Consider the following 25,230-nt stretch of genomic DNA (forward strand, 5'->3'; position numbering starts at 1 on the left):
GATGATTTTCATCATTGAAGTGGCAGGAAGAAGGTGATGAGTTTATCAGATGAAGATACAGGCCCAGAGCAGAGCAAAAAGATTCTTCCCACTTTCCCTTTGGTTTTCATCGCCTGATGTCCAGAATTTGTTGACTCAGAAACTTGACATTTTCTAAATGCGGTTTTCCTATATATCAGCCTTTTTAGACCTCCACTCTGTATACCCACTGTCCCTCAGTAAGAACAGGAACTTTTTATTCTTGGAATTCTCAACAAACGCCTTCGTTTCCAGCAAATCAGTTCAATTCAGTCGCTCAGTCATGTCCGACTCTTTGCAACCCCATGCATGGCCTTAATACACCTTGAATGAATGTGACTGCTATATGGAAAAAACAAAATACTTCTCAGTATATTTAGTTCTTTAATACATGAGAAAAACTGAGGCAGATGTGGTTACTCAGTTACTAGTGGTAGCTGAAAAAAAAGTAGGAAAAGAGAGTGACTTTAAAACATGTTCCTCATTATGGTTGCTCATTTCTTATGGCATTTTGAATTATAAATCTGATGGAATCGTTTGCAGGATGATGGGATTATTGGCAGGATTTTTATGTCATTGTTTTCTAAATATTCAGGGGATTCCTTCAGTTTGAAAATATCAGCTATGGCATTGAGCCTTTGGAATTTTCAGCAAGATTTGAGCACATAATTTATCAAGTGAAAAATGACCATCCAGATAAACCAATGTTTGCAGAAAATTACAGCAATATTTGGCAGAAAGATCAGTCCTATACAATCCATTTAAGCTCACAGGTAACTGAGACAATTCTGATGTCATGACACACTATAAAATTACTTTTGTAGAATTGTGTTAGTCAGGAAAAGGAAGTACTTAGCTGCTGAGTAGCAATATAACATTTGGTATCTGTTTTCTACATGGGTATATAAAACATCCATATTCCATCTAAAATACATGGAAATATGCAATAATGTATTTCAAGCTTATTGTTGTATGTTGTCTTATGTAATATTTCTTGTTTTTAATTTTTATTCAAGCAAAAGTGCTTATTATTGAATAAAATTAGGAATATAGAAACACTAATTACCACTGCCCTGGTAACATTGCTTTTAATATTTTGATATATAGGTTTACATACTACTGGGACATGTCTTTCTAAAATACTGTATCATTTGTATATTATTAAACATTTAATTTGTAGGCTGAATATAGAATTCTTAGTTGACAGGTGTTTTTCTTTCATCACTTTGGATATTTCAGTTCGCTATCTTTTGGACTCCATTTTCTCTGATGAAGAATCAGATGTTAGTCATCTTATTGAGGATTCCTTGTGCACGATGTGGCCCTTCTTTGTTGATTCTTTCAAGAGTCTTTGTCTTTGCCTTATGACAGTTTTCTTATGTGTGTCTTTGATTGGGTCCCTTTGAGTTTATCCTACTTGGAGTTCATTAAGCTTCTTGGATGTTTAATTTTTTCATGAGATTTAGGAACATTTTGGCCTTTAGTTCTTTGAAGCTCCTTTTTGCCCTTTTATCTATCTCCTCCCTATTACCTCCACTGTATACATGTCGGTGTGCTTGAAAATGCCCCATAGGAAAAGAGCAGGTTCTGTTCATTTTTTTCCATTCTGATTTCTTTCTCTTCCTCAGACTGTATAATCTCAATTGACTTTAAAGAGGTACAAGAAGGGAAATCTTCATGGTGACAAAATAGTTTTGTATCTTGACTGGAGTTGTGGTTATATAAACATACACATGACTAAATGATGTACAGCTATACACATACACATTGTACCAGGTGAATACCCCAGTTTTGAAAATGTACTGTAATTTTGTAGGATGTAACCACTGGGGAGAATTACAAGAGACCTGTGATCTATTTTGGCAATATTCTATGATTCAATACTTATTTTTAAAACACTGAACAAAACATTTTAAAGAAGAGAATAAAAGTAACCCATTAAAATGAATGGATTTTGAAGTTCAATTACTGAAAATGACATGTGACATTATGATGAATGGTACTATAAGTTCATTTTAAAACACAGGTATTAAAGATACAGTTTTATTATTTTGAAAATAAGAAAATAAATTTGAAATGGCAAATGGGGAAAAAACACTGTTATTAAAATATGAAATCTGCTGTGTAGAAACATACGGAAAATTGGTTATGGTGTGTACATAATTTGTAATTATATTCAACCAGGCTGCAATTTGGAATCCATGGTTGTCAACAGTGGCTTATATTTTTATACAAGCACAGTAAGAGCAACCAAAATACAAAATATTTTTTAAGTGAACTTTGAACACCAAGAAAAGAAATCAGCATCTCAGTATATACACATTTAAGAGGCATGCATAGTTTACTTCCCTGTGAAAATGCAAACCTAGGCTCTACCAGTTGAATCCAGTTTCTTTGTTTGCTTGTTTATATAGTAAGCTATACTATTTTGTGGGGCTTCCCTGCTGGCTCAGTGGTAAAGACTTCACCTGCCAATGCAGGAGACACGAGTTCGATCCCTGCGTCAGGGAGATCCCCTGGAGAAGGAAACGGCAACCCACTCCAGTATTCTTATCTGGAGAATCTCACGGACAGAGAAGACTGGTGGGCCGTAGTCCACGGAGTCACAGAGTCAGACATGACTTAGTGACTAAATAACAGCAACAAAAAAAGCTGTTTTATGACAGACGCCATCTTTGTTCCCTCCTTACACTTAGATTTAATTACCGGGGTCAAGGAAGAAATTGTAGGTCCTTTAAAATATCCATGTTTGAAATGGTATTTCAGCATGTTAGATATACAGCTCTTGTAAAATCACCGTTAGAGTACGAAATGGTGTGATAAATTCATGATTTATAGCTGACTAACTTGACACAATCAAGGATTATTACATTGTATCAAATGCAACACAGAGCTTATGCTCTGGAGCTATGGATTATTCACTTTCTCTTATTCAGTGTTAATAGTGAATACCTAGACTTCTGCCTTACTCTAGCAGGCTCACTGGGATTCCTTTAAACTTGAAATTTGTTTTCAAGTTAATTTTCTGATTTGCAGTTAATTTTTATACTTAAGACCTCATGAGGGTTTTATGAGGTCACTTGCCTCCTTTACATGTCACTGTCTGTTTAATAAATTCAAAACGTATTAACATTTGATAAATTCTCTTTTCAGGAAAAAACTTTTTCAGAACTATTGCCCCAATATCTAGAAATGCACATTATAGTCGAAAAAGCTTTGGTAAGTCAAACTTTCCCCTCCTTCCATTGCTCTCTCTCTTCTTTCCCATTTTAATTTTCCTTTCTTAAAGTTTAATGTTTTATTGCTATCACCTAGAGAACATCAGCCAAAATGTTTAATCATTTCTGAATATTAAATTTATGGAATCAATTTATGGAAATTTATTATATTGTTAGCTCTCTTGCAGGTTTCAAAATTAATATTTCTAATGATCATGGAAAGGTAGCTATACTTTTTTTTGCTAAATGTTTATAGAAAAATTAAAACATAGAGCTGCCAATTTGGAGCAATTTATCTTTCAGAGTCCAGACATTTTTTATTTTATTTTTAATTAATTCATTTTTTATTGAAATATAATTGATTTACAATTTTGTGCCAGTATCTGCTATACAGTAAAGTGAATCAGTTATATACATATAAACATTCCTTTTTGGTATTCTTTTCCATCATGGTTTATCACAGGACATTGAATACAGCTCCCTGTGCTATAAAGTGGGACCTTGTGCTTTATTTGCCTTCTCTCTTTAAACATTATGAAAAACTTCTTAAAGACATAATGTATGTAATTTTCTGATGATTTCCAATTAAAAATATTTAATTTTAGGTGTGACTTGGATATAGTTAAGAGGCTTCCCCCATGGCTCACTGGTAAAGAATCCGCCTGCAATGCAGGAGACGTGGATTGGATCCTTGAGTCAGGAAGATCCCCTGGAGAAGGAAATGGCAGCCCACTCCAGCATTCTTGGCTGGAAAATCCCATGGACAGAGGAGCCTGGAGGGCAACAGTCCATAGGGCCACAGAAGAATCAGACAGGACTGAGTGACTAAACAACAAACAACAACAAATGTATGTAATTAGGATCCCAAACTAGCCCCAAACTAGCCTCAGTTCAGTTCAGTTCAGTCGCTCAGTCGTGTCCGACTCTTTGCGACCCCATGAATCACAGCACACCAGGCCTCCCTGTCCATCACCAACTCCCGGAGTTCACTCAGACTCACGTCCATCGAGTCAGTGATGCCATCCAGCCATCTCATCCTCTGTCGTCCCCTTCTCCTCCTGCCCCCAATCCCTCCCAGCATCAGAGTCTTTTCCAATGAGTCAACTCTTCGCATGAGGTGGCCAAAGTACTGGAGTTTCAGCTTTCACATCATTCCTTCCAAAGAAATCCCAGGGCTGATCTCCTCCAGAATGGACTGGTTGGATCTCCTTGTAGTCCAAAGGACTCTCAAGAGTCTTCTCCAACACCACAGTTTAAAAGCATCAATTCTTCGGTGCTCAGGTTTCTTCACAGTCCAACTCTCCCATCCATACATGACCACTGGAAAAACCATAGCCTTGACTAGACGGACCTTTGTTGGCAAAGTAATGTCTCTGCTTTTGAATATGCTATCTAGGTTAGTCATAACTTTTCTTCCAAGGAGTAAGGATCTTTTAATTTCTTGGCTGCAGTCACCATCAGCAGTGATTTTGGAGCCCCCAAAATTAAAGTCTGACACTGTTTCCAACATTTCCCCATCTATTTCCCATGAAGTGATGGGACCAGATGCCATGATCTTCATTTTCTGAATGTTGAGCTTTAAGCCAACTTTTTCACTCTCCTCTTTCAGTGTCATCAAGAGGCTTTTTAGTTCCTCTTCACTTTCTGCTATAAGAGTGGTGTCATCTGCATATCTGAGGCTATTGATATTTCTCCCGGCAATCTTAATTCCAGCTTGTGTTTTCTTCCAGCCCAGCATTTCTCATGATGCACTCTGCATATAAGTTAAATAAGCAGGGTGACAATATACAGCCTTTACGTACTCCTTTTCCTATTTGGAACCAGTCTGTTGTTCCATGTCCAGTTCTAACTGTTACTTCCTGACCTGCACACAGATTTCTCAAGAGGCAGGTCAGATGGTCTGGTATTCCCATCTCTTTCAGAATTTTCCAGTTTATTGTGATCCACATAGTCAAAGGATTTGGCATGTCAATAAAGCAGAAATAGATATTTTTCTGGAACTCTCTTGCTTTTTCAATGATCCAATGGATGTTGGCAATTTGGTCTCTGGTTCATCTGCCTTTCCTAAAACCAGCTTGAACATCTGGACTAGCCTAGGATGCACAATACTATCTACCCACCCTCTCATCCCCAGATGAGGCTGGGGTCTCTGACCACACTTCCTAACTGCCTTGCCCTCTCCTTAACCTGCTGTACCCTCTCCAGTCACACTGTTTTCTTTGAAGTGTGATAGATATTTGCCAGCTGACCAATTGACTTAATATTTTTTTTCCAATTTTTTGAGGAATTATTGATAAATATGATTGTATATGGCTAAATTGTACAATGTGAAGATTTGATGACCATGTACATTGCGGATTGTTTACCAAGACCAAGATAATTAACACATTCACTGCCTCACAGCATTAACATTATGTTCCGTGTGTGTGTGTGTGTGGTAAGAACACTTAAGAGAACTCATCAACTTCCAAGTATACAATACCATATCATTAACTATAGTCACTGTGCTGCACATTAGATACTCAGAACCTATAACTGAAAAGTTTTTACCCTTTGACCTACATTTCTCCATTACTTCCTCTGGCAACCAAAATTCTATTCTTTGTTTCTATGAAATTTGACTTTTGTTTGTTTGTTTGTTTTTGTTTGTTTGTTTTAGATTCTACATGTTAGTGATGCCATGACACAACACAGTTTCTGTCTTTCTTGGGTTGGCTTATTTCACTTAGCACAATGCCCTCCAGATTTATCATGTTGTTGCAAATGAGAGAATTTCCTCCTTTTTGTGACTGAATACTATGCCATTGTACATGTACTGTACTAAGTCGCTTTAGTTGTGTCCAACTCTTTGCAACACTATGGATTTTAGCCCACCAGGTTCCTCTGTCCATAGCATTCTCCAGGTAAGAACACTGGAGTGGATTGCCAGGCCCTCCTCCCATTGTGCATAAATACCACTTTTTTCTGTTCTTTCATCTTTTGACGACACTTAAAGTTGTTTTTATATCTAGGCTATTGTGAATAACATTTCAAACATGGGAATACAGATATTTCTATGAGATATTGATTTCACTTTCTTAGGTTCTATACTGAGAAGTGGGATTGTCATTCATATGGCAGTTCTTTTTTTGATTTTTAAGGAACTGTTAAATTGTTTTTCCAGAGAAGGCAATGACACCCCACTCCAGCACTCTTGCCTGGAAAATACCATGAACAGAGGAGCCTGGTGGGCCACAGTCCATGGGGTCGCTAAGAGTCGGACACGACTGAGCTACTTCACTTTCACTTTTCCCTTTCATGCATTGGATAAGGAAATGGCAACCCACTCCAGTGTTCTTGCCTGGAGAATCCCAGGGACAGGGGAGCCTAGTGGGCTGCCATCTATGGGGTTGCACAGAGTCAGACACGACTGAAGTGACTTAGGAGCATATTGTTTTCCATAATGCTGTACCAATTTACAATCCCACAGAGTACAAGGGTTTCCTTTTCTCAACATGCTCACCAGCATTTGTCAGTTCAGTTCAGTCACTCAGTTGTGTCCGACTCTTTGCAACCCCATGGCCTCCAGTGCACCAGGCTTACCTGTCCATCACCAACTCCCAAAGCCTGCTCAAACTCATGTCCATTGAGTTGGTGATGCCATCCAATCATCTCATCCTCTGTCATTCCCTTCTCCTCCTGCCTTCAATCTTTCCCAGCATCAGGGTCTTTTCCAATGAGTCCGTTCATCACATCAGGCGGCCAAAATGCTGGAGCTTCAGCTTCAGTATCAGTCCTTCCAATGCATATTCAGGACTGATTTCCTTTAGGATTGACTGGTTGGATCTCTTTGCAGTCCAAGGGACTCTCAAGAGTCTTCTCTAACACCACAGTTCAAAAGCATCAATTCTTCAGTGTTCAGCATTCTTTATAGTCCAACTCTCACATCCATATATGACTGCTGGAAAAACCATAGCTTTGACTAGATGGACCTTTGTTGGCAAAGTAATGTCAGCCTTTTAATATGCAGACTAGGTTGGTCATAAGTTTTCTTCAAAGGAGCAAGCATCTTTTAATTTCATGGCCGCAGTCACCATCTGCAATGATTTTGGAAAGAAAATAAAGTCTGTCACTGTTTCCATTGTTTCCTCGTCTATATGCCATGAAGTGATGGGACTGGTTAGTTTTTTGAATGTTGAGTTTTAAGCCAACTTTTCCACTCTCCTCTTTTACTTTCATCAAGAGGCTCTTTAGTTCCTCTTCGCTTACTGCCATAAAAGTGATGTCATCTGTATGTCTGAGGCTATTGATATTTCTCCTGGAAATCTTGATTCCATCTTGTGCTTCATCCAGCCCAGCATTTCACATGATGTACTCTGCATTTAAGTTAAATAAGCAGGGTGACAATATACAGCCTTGATGTACTCCTTTCCCAATTTGGAAAAAGTTTGTTGTTCCATGTCTGGTTCCAATTTTTGCTTCTTGACCTGCATACAGATTTCTTAGGCATATGTAAGCTGTTGTTTTTTTTTTTTTCTTTTGTTTTGTTTTTTTGATGATAGCCATCTGACCAGTGTGAGGTGAAATCTCACTGTGGATTTTGTTTTCACTTCCCTGATGGTTAGTAATGTTGAATACCTTTTGTGTACCTGTTGGTCACTTGCATTTCTTTTTTGGAAAAATATCCATTTGGTAAACATAGTGTCTTTTGCGTATCTAGATAAGAGTGAAATTATTATGTCATTAGGTTAGTGTAAATTACTCTTAGAGGATATTGATAATTTTCAAAAGTGACTGTAGCAGTTTGCGCTTCCATCTTCTCACAAGTGATTGGTATTGATAGTCTTTTCAACTTTAAATGGCGTATAATCTAAGAAAATATTGAATCACCATGGTGTACACCTGAAACTAATATAATATTGTAAATTGACTATAGTTTTTAAAAATATATTTATCAGTTTCAAAAAAAAATATTTTCTTTCTTTTCACCTTTATCCTATTTCATTTTGTTCTTTATCAAACCTTTTGGAATCATTCATGCCACATAATTTTCACTTTACATCATTAAGATTTCTGTCTTCCTAAAGATTTATTTGAGCATGTTGATTATTTTTAATATTTATTTACTCTTCTTTAATTGCTAAGCATGCAATGGGAAATGCTGTGACTGATTTCTTCTGTTTTAGAAAATATCTACTTCAAGAAATCCCTTTATAATACAGACAGATCTGTGAAGTTATTTTAGTACCTCTTGATGATTTCAATTGTTTCTGCTGGACAGTGTCTTTAAAATACATAACAAGTGAGAATCTATTTTGAATCCCTAAGTATGATTTTTTTATTGTTGTTTGTTTTCATTATGGTAAATATTATTATCTTTATGTTAGTATATTTTAATTAATCTCACAAATCTTATGGTTTTCCTGCTTGCTATCATCAAGAGATATTCATCATACAAGAAAAATTGCTGTCACTTACATTTTTAAAAGGGTCATAAAAAATTTCTTTTTCAGTATGATTATATGGGATCAGAAATGATGGCTGTAACACAGAAAATTATCCAGATTATTGGCCTTGTCAATGCAGTAAGTTTTAACATTTTTGCATGTATAAATTTATGAAAAGTCATTGAAAACCTTTTCATTATATCATGGCAAATTAATGACTTCAAGTCCTTGGATTAATATCCAAGGTAATCAAGTAAACTTTATTTTTTATGTACTGTTTTGATTTAATGATTTATTTTATTTGAATATATACAATATAAATCTTATTTTTAGATGTTTAGTCAGTTCAAATTGACTGTGATATTATCCTACTTGGAATTGTGGTCAGATAAAAACCAAATTTCCACCATTGGAGATGCTGATGATTTATTACAAAGATTTTTGGCATGGAAACAGGACTATCTTATCCTTCGGCCCCACGATGTAACACTCTTACTTATGTAAGCACAATATTCTGCATTAATAAAGAGATATACATAAATAATTTCATTAATTTTATAATATAACACATTTATAGTGTTTTCAGTTTTCTGTAGGCCCCTTTGAAAACGTTAAGTAAAATACAGCTGTTGCCATCGAGGTGATAGTGTAGTAGGAAACATGATAAAAATAAAAACAATCTGAATCACTTATATGACAAAATATTTTGGAATATAATTCATATGAAAAAATATTTCATGAGCTTTTATAATATCAGCTATATGACAGAATACATACAAACCCCAACTTATTAAGGATGCAAAACTGATACTATTCAGTTAATAACTATTACCTACGATTTGTGAATGCATTTCATGTCTACTGTTCAATAAAGAAACATTTAGGTTTTTGGTAATAAGATTAGGGCTTCCCTGGTGGCTCAGATGATAAGAATCTGCCTGCAGTGTGGGAAGCTCAGGTTTGATCCCTGAGTTGGGAAGATCTTTGGAGAAGGGAATGGCTGCCCACTCCAGTATTCTTGTGGAGAATTCCATGGACGGAGGAGCCTGGTGGGCTACAGCCTATGGGATCGCAAACAGTAGGACATGACTGAAGAAATGCCTGTCTATAATTTTAAAAACTGCTTATATTTAGATGGCAAGAATTATTTTCCATAAATTAAAAATTCCTTTTAATTTTTAGTGACCAAAACAATTGCTGAATAAGGGAAACTGAGGAGAATTTGATATAATAAAATTATATCAAGTCAAGGAGTTAGGTTAAGAAAAAAGATTGGTATTAAGGTGAATTATAGTTTTCAAAAATTTGAGCATTTTGTATAATATATTAGGTATTATTCAGATTAAAAATAGTATGTTTGAAAACTTATTTTAAATTTTATGGGAGATTTAACTTAATAAATAAGCTTGTGAATCGTTCTGAATGACCATGCTAATAAAAAAAAGGAAACATTATAATGATGTAGTTACAGGAAACAGCCTAAATATGTGGGAGCAACATTTCCTGGCACAATATGCAATAGAAGCTATGATGCAGATGTTGCTGTGGTATGTAATACGTGTCCTCTCTGTGACTATTTTCTTCTAAACTTTATATTGTGTTTTATAAATATTATTTTACATAGTGAAGTAAACTTGATTTTTTCTCTATATATGTATGGATTATTATTTTGTTGGGACAACATGATTTTAATCTCAGTTTATTTAATTATAAATTTCAAACATAGGAAAATGATACAAAGAGATATGACTATACCTCTTCACCAGCCTGGCATAAAAGATAATAGCATGTATCAGATTTCCTAAGGACAGAAAACCTTAGGGAAAAGTTAAAGCCTTCTGTTATGTCTCCTTCAAATTCAGGAAATAACAGAAGGCATGACTTCATATTTGCTAGTTTTTGCATATTTTATAATATTGTTGCAAATACATGTAACCATTAACTATGTATTATTGTTTTGCTTTGTTCTTACTTTATATATCATTTCAGAACTATTTTGAATAGCTTGTTAAAAGATGTATACAAGTTGAAGCATACAACTCTACTACTTACTTTTTCTTTCAAAGTTATATCTTACCAAATAGAGCAAATATTCTTATTATAAATAAAAATGGTTTTACAAGACTACTGTAAACAACTAAATCAATTCTTTGCATAATCTACACTTCTTGAATCCTTATCCTTTTGTTTTTAAACTTTCCTTCCTGGCATATAACTTAGTAGATATTTTCTTTTAAATAAAAATTTTATTGAGGTGCATCATGTATAGAGAACATTGCACAAATCATAAATGTATAGCATGCTTGATTTTGGCCAAGTCATACATAGGTATAAGTATCACAGAGGTAAGAAAATAAAATCTTATCAACATATCAGAAGACTCCTAAATCCTCCCTCCCCCTATCTTGACACTTACTCACTGGTTAATTTGATCTTTCTTTGAGCTTTCTGTAAATAATAGAGTATGTGTTCTCAATGTGTGTGTTTACAACATATTTGCTCAAAGCTACGTCTTTGATAGTTACTCATGCTTATACGTGTAGAAATAGTTGTTCATTCCTTTGCTCTATATTTCTGAGTAATATGCCCAATAAATTCCTTGAGTATTCAAATTTCAGTTCAGTTCAGTTCAGTCACGCAGTCGTGTCCTATTCTTTGCAACCCCACAGACTGCAGCACGCCAGACCTCCCTATCCAACACCAACTCCTGGAGTCTACTCAAACTCGTGTCCATTGAGTTGGTGATGCCATCCAACCACCTCATCCTCTGTCATCCCCTTCTCCTCCTGCCTTCGATCTTTCCCAGCATCAGGGTCTTTTCAAATGAGTCAGCTCTTTGCATCAGGTGGCCAAAATATTGGAGTTTCAGCTTCAGCATTAGTTCTTCCAACGAATATTTAGGACTGATCTGCTTTAGGATAGACTGGTTCAATCTCCTAGCTGTCCAAAGGGACTCTCAAGAGTCATCTCCAACAACACAGTTTGAAAGCATCAATTCTTCTGTACTCATCTTTATAGTCCAACTCTCACATCCATATATCACTACTGAAAAAACCATAGCCTTGACTAGATGGACCGTTGTTGGCAAAGTAATGTCTCTGCTTTTTAATAAGCTGTCTAGGTTGGTCATAACTTTTCTTCCAAGGAACAAGTGTCTTTTAGTTTCATGGCTTTAGTCACCATCTGCAATGATTTTGGAGCCCCCCAAAATAAAGTCTGTTACTATTTCCATTGTTTCCCCTTATATTTGCTATGAAGTGATGGGACCAGATGCCATGATCTTAGTTTTCTGAATGTTGAATTTTAAGCCAACTTTTTCACTCTCCTCTTTCACTTTTATCAAGAGGCTCTTTAGTTCTTCTTCACTTTCTGCCATAAGGGTGGTGTCATCTGCCTATCTGAGGTTATTGATATTTCTCCCAGCAAATTTGATTTCATCTTGTGATTCATCCAGCCCAGCATTTCTCATGATGTACTCTGCATATAAGTTAAATAAGCAGGGTGATAATATACAGCCTTGACATACTCCTTCCCCAATTTGGAACCAGTCCACTGTTCCATGTCCAGTTCTGTTGCTTCTTAATTTGCATACAGATTTCTCAGGACGCAGGTCAGGTGGTCTGGTATTCCCATCACTTGAATGGTTTTTTACACTTTGTTGTGATCCACACAGTCAAAGACTTTGGCATAGTTAATAAAGTAGAAGTAGGTGTTTTTCTGAAACTCTGTTGCTTTTTTGATGATTCAACGGATGTTGGCAATTTGATCTCTGATTCCTCTGCCTTTTCTAAATCCAGCTTGAACATCTGGAAGTTCACTGTTCATGTACTGTTGAAGCCTGGCTTGGAGAAGTTTGAGAATTTACTTTGCTAGCATGTGAGATGAGTGCAATTGTGTGGTAATTTGAGCATTCTTTGGCATTGCTTTTCTTTGGGATTGGAATGAAAACTGACCATTTCCAGTCCTGTGGCCACTGCTGAGTTTTCCAAATTTGCTGGCGTATTGACTGCAGTACTTTCACAGCATCATATTTTAGGATTTGAAGTAGTTCAATTGGAATTCCATCACCTCCACTAGCTTTGTTAATACTAATGCTTCAAAATTAGGCATTATCTATTGACTTCCTATATTGACATCAGGATTCAACATCCTAATAGCTTATTTCTTCATGGAAACATTTAAGATCTTTTTATCCTTCCATGGTATCTTTTATCATCCAACATGCTTGTTACATTAGAGCACTTTCAATTTGGGTACTAATTTACATCTGTCCTGAGAAGTTTTATTGTATTGTTTACTTGATCATATTTTTGTTTCCCTTTTCTTTGTAGAACTTTGTTAAGTATGTATGAGAGCATTTTGACTCATCATCTTTTTTTTTTTGCTCTTTTTACCTTTTTCCTTTTCTTTTTTTTGTTTCATACATGATATTTTATATGTTTCAAATCCTTTTTCTCTACCTTGAGCAATTGGCTTAACTTTTTCCAGGGCATAAAATTGTGCAACTTCATATCATGGGTGGTGGTGGTTTAGTTGCTAAGTAATGTCTGTGACCCCATTTACTGTATGTAGCCCGTCAGGCTCCTCTGTCCATGGGATTTCCCAGGCAAGAATACTTGAGTGGGTTGGCATTTTCTTCTCCAGAGGATCTTTTCCACCCAGGAATCGAACCCATGTCTCCTGTCTCCTGCATTGCAGATGGATTCTTTACCACTGAGCCACCAGGGAAGCCCAATCACGGGTAGAAACCTTGCAATTATTGAAGTCCCTGAACACCTTGGTTTAAAGCCATATATGTTACAAACTGCATAAGACATATATCATGCTGTAGTTGAGTGTTCTATAAATGCCAGTTTTATAGACATTGTCTGATAATATTTTTCATGTCTTTTGAACAATTTCCTGTTGTCTAGTGCTTTTATCAATTATGAGAGTTGTTGAAGTCTCCAACTAAATTATGTATGTGTGTGTTTATTCGTTCAATTATATTCATCGTAGCTTCATATTTTTGCAGCTCTTATGTTTGATATGCAAACATTTAAGATTATTATTGAACTTTTTATTACTGCAATATCCTTTGTCCATGATAATCTTTTTTCTGAAGCTAGCTTCATCTGTTATCAATATAGCCTCTCCAGCTTTCTTATGATGAATGTTCATATGTTAAATCTGTTTTCTTAACTGCTTTTGTCTTTATATATTATGTGAATTTCCAGTCAGCAGCTGGACCATGTGTTTTTTCCTTTGTTTCACCAATATGTTTCTTTTAATTAGTATGTTTAGACAATTTGCACTGAATCTAATTTCTGATGCATCTATATTTCAGTTTGTCAACTTAGTATATGTTTTCTGTTTTATCTCTCTTTTTTTGGTCCTCTGTTGCCATTTACAGTTCTCAATTTTTCTAGAACAATTTTTGATATTCTATTTTGATTTATTCATCATAGACATAATAAGCAAGCATGACCCATTGGCCAAATCTGGCCAACCACCTATATTGTAAATAAAGTTCTATTTACAGCTTTATCCACACATTAACCCACTGTGTGTAGGTAATTACAGTTGTGACAAATACTGTATAGTACACAAATATATCCTGTCTCTTTATATAAACTATCAATCTCTTTTTAGTGTTTTTCAATATTTCTCTTTGTAAAACATTTTTCATATGTTCTGTAGTGAGATTACACATGCACAGTGACACAATCACATACACACAAGTTTGTTTACCAGCATTTTACTATTTCAAGTAGAATATAGAAATGTTAATACCATACTTATTTTAGATCTGAAATTATGTGCATAATCATAAAATGGGAAATTTTATAGTATAGTTTGCTTAAATATTACTTCTAAGCAATTAGTAAGCATACACACTAAATTATAATTTTTGTTTTCAACACTGAAACATAATTTTTATTGAAAAAAATCAAATGAAAAATAGTCTATTTTATCTACCCATGTAAGTACATTTTCTGTTCCTCTTTCTTCATTACTGATGTTACAGGTTTTCTTTTATTATCATTTTCTTTCTTGTCTGAAGAGCTTCCTTTAGTCATTTTTTTTAAAGCTTGGTTACTGGCCATGTGTCTCTTAATTTTCCTTCATTTTAGAATGTCTTTATTTCATCTTCATTATTTAAGGATATTTTTGCTGGATGAAAGTCGTTTTCAGCACTTCAAAACTATTGTGTTACATTCTCTGTCTGACATTATTTCTAATGTCAGAATTAGAAATAATTCTGACATTAATTCAGAATTAATAGGAGGAGAACTCCTATTAATCATTGTTCCTCTGTAAGCAATCTGTTGTTTTCCTTTGGTTGACTTCAAGACATTTAAAAGTTTTCTCTGGCCATCTAATTATGATGTGTCTGATCATGCATTATTTTGAGTTTATTGTTAGAAGTTTTGTGAATCTATTAAATATGTAGATTTGTGTCTTTTGCCAAATTGAGGAGATTTTAAGCCATTTTTTTCTTCAACTATATTTCAGCTATGCATTTTTTTTCTGGGCCATTAATGATATTAATGTTAGGTTTTTGTTGTTGTCATTGTCCCACTACTCCTGTATTTCTGTTAATTTTTTCAAAAGCTATTTCTTCTCTGTTTTGAGATTGGATAATTTATACTAATCAGTCTTTAAGTTCTCTGATACTCCCTTCTGTCATCTCTGTTTTTTTACTAAATTCATCTATTGAAGTTTATTTTCTTATTATTGTATTTTTTCTCTTCTGAAGTTTTAATTTGGTTCTTTTTATATTATCTATTTATTTGATGAGATTTTCTATTTCTTAATTTCCTTTAAGAGTTTTTGCAATAGCTCATTGGAGCATTTTTATGGTGGTTGCTTTAAAATCCTTGTCAGGAAATGCATCTTGGTTTTGCTTTCTGTTGATTGCCATTTCTGACTGCAGTCAAGATATTCCTGGTTCTTGGTATGTGAGTAATTTTGGGCTGTATTCAGAATATTTCTGAGAATTGTCATGAGGCACTGATTTCTCTTTATATTTTCCATTTCTGAAGACAGTTCCTTTTCTAAAATACACATTCTAGGCTAGTTTTATGGGCCATTGCTCACATCCTGATTTAGTTTCCATGGCTTTTTTAATGATATTCTTTGAGACCTTGGACATTATACCATTCATCGGAAGTCTGGATTCTGCTGCTTTTCTCTGAAGAGGGTTGATTTTTGTTTGCTTGTTTTGTCGTTCAGTGCTCTTGGTTAAAGTCAGAACAGCAACTCAGCCTCACCGAAGGCAGCTCTGGCCTCAGCTGAGCTCTTCAGTTTGAGGCTGCTAATTGTATGAGTGTCTCAGGAATCAGCGAGAAATGTGGGAGACAGAATTCAGATTATCTTCTTTCTGAAGTTTTCTGCTTGTGTATTTGGCAGTCATAATTTCCTGATATTCACATTTTATATTTTCCAGGCTAGAGATGGTAAAGATTTTGCCCTGAGTTGCCCTGTGATCCCAGATGCCATGTCCATTATACTTGGCCTCAGTCTAAAAGTCACATAAACTCTTTTTAGTTTTCTCTGAGCATAGACTCCTGACCAATGCTAAAAGCTTCTGTTAATCCCAGGTGGACTCCAACTTCTTCACCACCTGAAGTATCTATTATATTCTATATTATAGATTCTAAGTCTCTACTGAACCTGTACCATATTCATTTTCTTCTCTGTTTTCTCCCTGTATTTGTGTACATGCAAACACACACACCACACAACTCTTCCTACCCACCCCCAGCTTTATTGGCTTCCCTGATAGGTCAGCTGATAAAGAATCCACCTGCAATGCAGGAGACCCCTGTTTAATTCCTGGATAGGGAAGATTCCCTGGAGAAGGGACAGGCTACCCTTCCAGTGTTCTTGGGCTTCCCTTGTGGCTCAGCTGGTAAAGAATCCACCTGCAATGAGGGAGACCTGGCTTTGATCCCTGGTTTGGGAAGATCCCCTGGAGAAGGGAAAGGTAGCCACTCCAGTACTCTGGCCTGGAAAATTCCATGGACTGTATAATCCATGGACTGTATAAAGAGTCAGACATGACTGAATGACTTTCACTTTCACTTTCTAGCTTTACTGAGACATAATTGACAAATAAAATACTTATATAATTAAAGTGTACTGTGGAAAATTCTGAAAGAGATGGGAATACCAGACCACCTGACCTGCCTATTTAGAAACCTGTAGGCATGTCAGGAAGCAACACTTAGAATTGGACATGGAACAACAGACCCGTTCCAAATAGGAAAAGAAGTAGTCAAGGCTGTATATTGTCACCCTGCTTATTTAACTTATATGCAGAGTACATCATGAGAAACGCTGGGCTGGAGGAAGCACAAGCTGGAATCAAGATTGCCAGGAGGAATATCAATAACCTCAGATGTGCAGATGACACCACCCTTATGGCAAAAAGTAAAGAAGAACTAAAGAGCTTCTTGATGAAAGTGAAGGAGGAGAGTGGAAAAGTTGGCTTAAAGCTCAACATTCAGAAAACAAAGATCACGGCATCTGGTCCCATCACTTCATGGCAGATAGATGGGGAAACAGTGAAAACAGTGTCAGACGTAATTTTGGGGGGCTCCAAAATCACTGCAGTTGGTGACTGCAGCCATGAAATTAAAAGATGCTTACTCCTTGGAAGGAAAGTTATGACCAACCTAGACAGCATATTAAAAAGCAGAGACATTACTTTGCCAACAAAGGTCTGTCTAATCAAGGCTATGGTTTTTCCAGTGGTCATGTATGGATGTGAGAGTTGGACTATAAAGAAAGCTGAGCACCGAAGAATTGATGCTTTTGAACTGTGGTGTTGCAGAAGCCTCTTGAGAGTCCCTTGGACTACAAGGAGATCCAACCAGTCCATCCTACAGGAGATCAGTCCTGAGTGTTCATTGGAAGGACTGATGTTGAAGCTGAAACTCCAATATTTTGGCCACCTGATGCGAAGAGCTGACTCATTTGAAAAGACCCTGATGCTGGGAGGGATTAGGGGCAGGAGGAAAAGGGGACGACAGAGGATGAGGTGGTTGGATGGCATCACCGACTCAATGGACGTGAGTTAGGGTAGGCTATGGGAGTTGGTAATGGACAGGGAGACCTGGCGTGCTGTGGCTCATGGGGTCACAAAGAGTCGGACATGACTGAGCAACTGAACTGAACAATGTGATAATTTGATACTAGTTATGGAATGATTCCAAAAATTAATCAATATATCCATCAATCCACTTTATTTGTGAAAATGCTTAAGACCCACTCTCTTGACAGTTTTCAAGTATATAATCCAGTCTCATCAATTGTAGTGACCATGCTTTATACCATGCACACACACACACAATATCTTTATTTAGGGTATGAATTAAATTTTACTCATAATTTTTTTGATATAGAAAAACTGGGAAGTTCTAAAAAAATTTTGTTTGTAATTTCTAAAAATTTTGTAATTATTAAATAAATGTAATAAATACATTTATTTACATAAATAAATTACACTTATTTATGAAATGAGTGAAATTTTCATTTCATTCATGTGAAATGCTACTCTACACTTCTGTCAGTCTCTTTGGGCTGACATCTCACTCGAGATTTCTTTACCATGGCCTTGCTTGTGTCTTGAACTTCCACCCTATCATTTCTTTACTTCACTCATTATACTACAACCTTTGAACAGGTTCCCAAACAAGCTTGCTACCACTATTCATAATGGTGGGTCATTTCCCAAACTTTGTATCTCATCCTAAGCATCAATGCCACAAATAGACTTTCCTAACTATCTGAACTATACAGTTATGCCCCTCCTCAGAATTCTCTGTTGAAGAATTCCATTTCTTTAGAGCACTTTCCATGTTTTCTTTATATCTGGTAGGTTTGTTGTTACTTTCCAACTAATTTTCTTTCCCCTCTTCTGTAAAACATGCTCCAAGTGTGGACAAAGTTCCTTCTTTTCATACATGCCACTATATTCTCATCTTTTTTATCATAGTGCCTGACCTATGTCTATATTGAACTATATTTGTTAATTGAAAGAATTGATTTAATAAGAAAGTTAAATGTGTTTGATTACATTTTACCTTATCTCATGCTCTTTAATAAATTAACTAGTATGGATATTCAGATTGATGATTTATCAAATTGAAGTATAAATCTGGTCAACATGGGAAAGTATTAAAATATAAAATTTTATAGGAACAAAGCTCTTTTGATGTATTACTTGCTTTCATTTTCTTCTCATATGTTGGTTTTCTCTTCAACTTTCTTTATTTCAGTATCCAGGCACAATAACATTGGAGGGATTTTCAGTTATTATAGCTCAACTACTTGGCCTTAAAATAGGGTTAGCATATGATGACATCCAGGAGTGTTCCTGTCCAACAGCTAAGTGCATAATGAACCATGAAGCAGTGTAAGCCTTGTTTTTCCTCTCAAATTAATGTCACGCACATGTTTGTGCAGTTGATTACAACATGTGAAGAATTTATATTTTATACTCAATCCCACATCAAAAATTGGGAAGGAATGTTGTGCAAGACGAGAAATCACACTAGTGAATTTGTCCATGTGACACAAGACTCCAGAAAGTAGTGGATCCCATAATGAAATATTCACTAAAGGGAATTCGAGGAAAAATGTAAAGACTTATGAGGGCTATGAAATATTGTATTCACACAGATAGTTTTGATGTTTATATTGTTGTTGTATCTGTTGTTCAAAGCAAAATCACCCTTGGCAATGTAACATAGCACTGGTCCCTTTGGCTATTATACTGAGGGGAACAAAAAAGAAGAAAAGATTTGAAGAAGAAAGTAGATGTCCGTATTTGCAGATAGTATGATTGACTACCTACGCAAAGGCAGCAGAATCAGTCAGTGTACCATCAGAACAACAATATCAGAAAATTCATCAGGGTGATCAATCTTGAAAACTAGTCTGTGTACCAGCACTAAGGAAATAGACGACTTACTATAAAATGTCTAATTTTTCCAGAAGTTCATCCATTCAGTACAATTCCAGTCAATATTTTAGGTTATTTTTAAGGAACTGGATGAACTCTGTGGGAGGCATAAAATGGAGATAATAGACATAGATGACATTTTCATGATTATGGAGTGGAATTTACAATCAAAGGAGAGATTTTATTGATGGGAGATATGACATATCTATAGATTGATCAAAATAAAGAGAAGAGGAGGAAAAGATGATGATGTTGGATATAAGGAACACAGGAGCAAAATCATGAAGTAATGTAGAAGAGAATGTAGGATCTAGTGCTTAAGTAGAGGGGCTGACTTTTAATCAGATCAAATCAGATAAGTTGCTCAGTCATGTCCGACTCTTTGCGACCCCATGAATCACAGCACGCCAGGCCTCCCTGTCCATCACCAACTCCCTGAGTTCACTGACACTCACGTCCATCAAGTCAATGATGCCATCCAGCCATCTCATCCTCCGTTGTCCTCTTCTCCTCCTGCCCCCAATCCCTCCCAGCATTACAGTCTTTTCCAATGAGTCAAGTCTTTGCATGAGGTGGCCAAAGTACTGGAGTTTCAGCTTTAACATCATTCCTTCCAAAGAAATCCCAGGGCTGATCTCCTTCAGAATGGACTGGTTGGATCTCCTTGCAGTCCAAGGGACTCTCAAGAGTCTTCTCCAACACCACAGTTCAAAAGCATCAATTCTTCAGCGCTCAGCCTTCTTCACAGTCCAACTCTCACATCCATACATGACCACAGGAAAAACCATAGCCTTGACTAGATGGACCTTTGTTGGCAAAGTAATGTCTCTGCTTTTGAATATGCTATCTAGGTTGGTCATAACTTTCCTTCCAAGGAGTAAGCGTCTTTTAATTTCATGGCTGCAGTCACCATCTGCAGTGATTTTGCAGCCCAGAAAAATAAAGTCTGTTTCCACTGTTTCCCCATCTATTTCCCATGAAGTGGTGTGACCGGATGCCATGATACTCATTTTCTGAATGTTGAGCTTTAAGCCAACTTTTTCACTCTCCACTTTCACTTTCATCAAGAGGCTTTTTAGTTCCTCTTCACTTTCTGCCATAAGGGTGGTGTCATCTGCATATCTGAGGTTATTAATATTTCTCCCAGGAATCTGGATTCCAGCTTGTGTTTCTTCCAGTCCAGCGTTTCTCATGATGTACTCTGCATATAAGTTAAATAAACAGGGTGACAATATACAGCCTTGACGAACTCCTTTTCCTATTTGGAACCAGTCTGTTCCATGTCCAGTTCTAACTGTTGCTTCCTGACCTGCATACAAATTTCTCAAGAGGCAGATCAGGTGGTCTGGTATTCCCATCTCTTTCAGAATTTTCCACAGTTTCTTGTGATCCACACAGTCAAAGGCTTTGGCATAGTCAGTAAAGCAGAAATAGATGTTTTTCTGGAACTCTCTTGCTTTTTCTATGATCCAGCAGATGTTGGCAATTTGATTTCTGGTTCCTCTGCCTTTTCTAAAACCAGCTTGAACATCAGGAAGTTCACGGTTCACATATTGCTGAAGCCTGGCTTGGAGAATTTTGAGCATTACTTTACTAGCATGTGAGATGAGTGCAACTGTGCGGTAGTTTGAGGATTCTTTGGCATTGCCTTTCTTTGGGATTGGAATGAAAACTGACCTTTTCCAGTCCTGAGGCCACTGCTGAGTTTTCCAAATTTGCTGTGAAACAGTTTCACAGCATCATCTTCCAGGATTTGGAATAGCTCAACTGGAATTCTATCACCTCCACTAGCTTTGTTCGTAGTGATGCTTTCTAAGGCCCATTTGACTTCACATTCCAGGATGTCTGGCTCTAGGTCAGTGATCACACCATCGTGATTATCTGGGTCATGAAGATCTATTTTGTATAGTTCTTCTGTGTATTCTTGCCATCTCTTCTTAATATCTGCTGCTTCTGTTAGGTCCATACCATTTCTGTCCTTTATCGAGCTCATCTTTGCATGAAATGTTCCTTTGGTATCTCTGATTTTCTTGAAGAGATCCCTAGTGTTTCCCATTCTCTTGTTTTCCTCTATTTCTTTGCATTGGTCGCTGAAGAAGGCTTTCTTATCTCTTCTTGCTATTCTTTGGAACTCTGCATTCAGATGCTTATATCTTTCCTTTTCTCCTTTGCTTTTCACTTCTCTTCTTTTCACAGCTATTTGTAAGGCCTCCCCAGACAGCCATTTTGCTTTTTTGCATTTCTTTTCTATGGGAATGGTCTTGATCCCTGTCTCCTGTACAATGTCACGAACCTCCGTCCATAGTTCATCAGGCACTCTATCTATCAGATCTAGTCCCTTAAATCTATTTCTCACTTCCACTGTATAATCACAGGGATTTGATTTAGGTCATACCTGAATGGTCTAGTGGTTTTCCCTACTTTCTTCAATTTAAGTCTGAGCTGGATAAATCCATTTATTGTGATAGAATGTTAGGAGTAAGTAGATTGAAACATACACATTACCATCTGTAAAATAGATAGCCGGTGGGAATTTGCTGTATTAATGCAGGGAATCCAAAGCTGGTGCTCTGTGACAACCTAGAGGGGTGGGTTTGGGAGGGAACTGGGAGGGAGGTTTAAGAGGAGGGGACATGTGTTTGCTTGTGGCTCATTTGTGTTGATGTATGACAGAAATTATCACCATATTGTAAAGTAATTATCCTCCAATTAAAAACAAAATTCTAAAAACTTAGCCAAGATTGACATTGTCTCCACCAAAAAGCATTAGTTTTTCATTTGGCGCATCATACAATTCATATTATATATGGTGCATTATATATGGTGCATATATATATTATATTCACATTATATATGGTGCGTATATATATATATATTATATTCATGTTATATATGGTGCATTGTTTAGATGTGGTTTTATTAGCTAGGTTTATTTAACCTGAGGATTATTTCATTTTAGACTTTCCAGTGGTGTAAAGATTTTTAGCAACTGTAGCATGCATGAATATAGATATTTTGTTTCAACATTTGAAGCTCAGTGTCTTCAGAAGTTTTCAATATTGAAACCATTCTATCAAAATCAATCAGTATGTGGTAATGGGATTTTGGAAGCTCATGAAGAATGTGACTGTGGCAGTGAACAGGTGAGTGATTAAGACTGAAATCTGAGCACAGTTTGGTATGTTTCTGATAAGCAACCATGGTATATATGGAATAATATATGCAACTAAGTCTTCAGTAGAATTAAGATATAAAAATGAGGATAAATTAAGATGTATGAATCACTTCCACATACCTCTTCAACTGAGAAGATGAGTAGTCATGAAATCTGGGTTTGTACACACCATTCCCAATTATGTCAGCAGAGAATTTTTGAGTATGTGTACTAAATGAAATCTCTTTTAGCCTAAATCTTATGATTTCAGTCTCTGTTTTCTTTATAAACTTCCGAATTTGATCCAGCGTTTTTCTGTCTTTTGTTATTGCAAGAATGTTTAAACATTATAATGGGTTTTTCTCAATTATTCTCAAATATTCATGTATTTCCAGGTTTCAGGATGATCAAAATTTGTTCTTTATAATCTTTCTAAAGATAAATATAGAATCTATTATACTATATCTCCATCAACCAAATGCGCAATTAACACTATTCTCAACTGATAGGACCAGATATTTAGTTTGTTATGGTATCATTATTTTCTAATATTTAACAATCCCCCCTATTTAAATAAAATTTCTTCATGGTTACTCTCCCAGCAGCTATATGACTTTCTCATCCACCAACAAAAATAGCTAACTGCTACTCATTTGTGTAACTTAAATCCTTACAAATTCTCTTAATCATCTACCATTTCCTTATATGTACGTATGTATCTATGTGTGTGTGCATATATATGTATACATGTTTTCTGACTATCTCAGATTTTCCAGTGTCATCTTAGTTTTTTGCCAAATAGCACTATTAACATCTTGCATTGACCTACCCCTGAATATGTGCCAGTTACTTGACAAATCTGATATTCTTAATGAAAGATAAAATGAAGTGGCATAATCTAGGGCTAAATCTACACAATGTGAGTTTCCGCAACTGCAGGCTACAGGTAGACTGATAACTATAGCATATGCTGACAGTGCTCTACCATATTTCCTTGGCACTGATTATTCCTGCAGCATGTTTTTGCTTCATGTACCAGATACTTTGTGATGTAGTGTTTGTTCTGTCCTCAATAGAGTGGAATACTTGGGCAGTTATCAAGGAGAACTTAATGTACTCAGGACTAGCAATCAACCCTCAGATAATTAGGATTGTGGATAATGTCCCCAATTGTTTGCTCTGCATGAGGAAATTCTCTAAAGCATGTTCTGCATCAGAGTTCTACAAACTATAGCCAATGGATCAAATTCAGCTGCCATTCACTTTTGTAAATGGTACTTTATTGGAATGCAGCCATGCTTATATGTTGGCATGTTGTCTATGACTCTTTTTGTGCTATAACAATGGAGTTGAATAGTTGCAACAGAGACCATATGGCATAGCATTTCTACAAAACTGAAACTATTTGCTCTTTCATCCTTTACAAAAAATGTTTTCTGTCCCCAACTCTGTATCGTTTCCCAGAGGTATCTGTGGGATATTTTTTTTTTTTGATTTTAACTTTTTATTTTGTATTGGATTATAACCAATTAGCAATATTGTGATAGTGTCAGGTGAACAGTGAAGGGATTCAGTTTTATATATATATATATATATATATATGTGTGTGTGTGTGTGTGTGTGTGTGTGTGTGTGTGTGTCAGAGAAGGCAATGGCACCCCACTGCAGTACTCTTGCCTGGAAAATCCCATGGATGGAGGAGCCTGGTAGGCTGCAGTCCATGGGGTCGCTGAGGGTCGGATACCACTGAGCGACTCACTTTCACTTTTCACTTTCATGCATTGGAGAAGGAAATGGCAACCCACTCCAGTGTTCTTGCCTGGAGAATCCCAGGGACAGGGGAGCCTAGTGGGCTGCCATCTATGGGGTTGCACAGAGTCAGACACAACTGAAGTGACTTAGCAGCATATATATATGTATATATATATACATACATATATATTCATTCTCCCCAAACTCCCCTCCCATCCAAGCTGCCACATAACATTGAGCAAAGTTCCATGGGCTATACAGTAGGTCCTTGTTGGTTATTCATTTTAAATATAGTGGTGTGCACTGACAACCACAAGTTGGTTCTCTAAGTCTGTGAGTCTCTTTCTCTTTTGTATGTAAGTTCATTTGTATCATTTCCTTTTAGATTCTACATATCAGGAATGTCATATGGTATTTCATCGTCTATGTCTGACTTACTTCACTCAGCATTACAATCTCTAGGTCCATCCATGTTGCTGCAAATGGCATTATTTCATTCTTTTTAATGGATAAATAATACTCCATGGTATTACAATCCCACTGCTGGGTATATATCCAGAGAAAATCATAATTTAAAAAGATACATGCACTCTAATGTTTATTGTAGCCTGTTTACAATAGCCAAGGTGTGGAAGCAATGTACATGTCCATCGACAGATAAATGGATAAAAAAGATGTGATATATATATATACAATGGAATGGTACTTGTG

General features: G+C 36.2%; 1 protein-coding gene across 2 annotated transcripts in view; it reads left to right on the forward strand.

The window, feature by feature from the left end:
- The window catches only part of ADAM18 (ADAM metallopeptidase domain 18), a 111,582-nt gene that overhangs the window by 15,085 nt on the left and 71,267 nt on the right, over nt 1–25,230 (forward strand). Inside the window, exons 6-12 of one of the 2 annotated variants that reach the window (XM_024986398.2) lie at nt 614–791; nt 3,172–3,237; nt 8,729–8,800; nt 8,996–9,162; nt 10,128–10,209; nt 18,928–19,064; nt 22,573–22,756. In XM_024986398.2, coding sequence (XP_024842166.1) covers nt 614–791; nt 3,172–3,237; nt 8,729–8,800; nt 8,996–9,162; nt 10,128–10,209; nt 18,928–19,064; nt 22,573–22,756 — 886 coding nt within the window. The remainder of the gene's footprint in view (nt 1–613; nt 792–3,171; nt 3,238–8,728; nt 8,801–8,995; nt 9,163–10,127; nt 10,210–18,927; nt 19,065–22,572; nt 22,757–25,230) is intronic. The other variant, XM_059882370.1, reaches the window with a different exon arrangement.

Source organism: Bos taurus, chromosome 27 (genome assembly GCF_002263795.3).
Source record: "Bos taurus isolate L1 Dominette 01449 registration number 42190680 breed Hereford chromosome 27, ARS-UCD2.0, whole genome shotgun sequence".
Lineage (NCBI taxonomy): Eukaryota > Metazoa > Chordata > Mammalia > Artiodactyla > Bovidae > Bos > Bos taurus.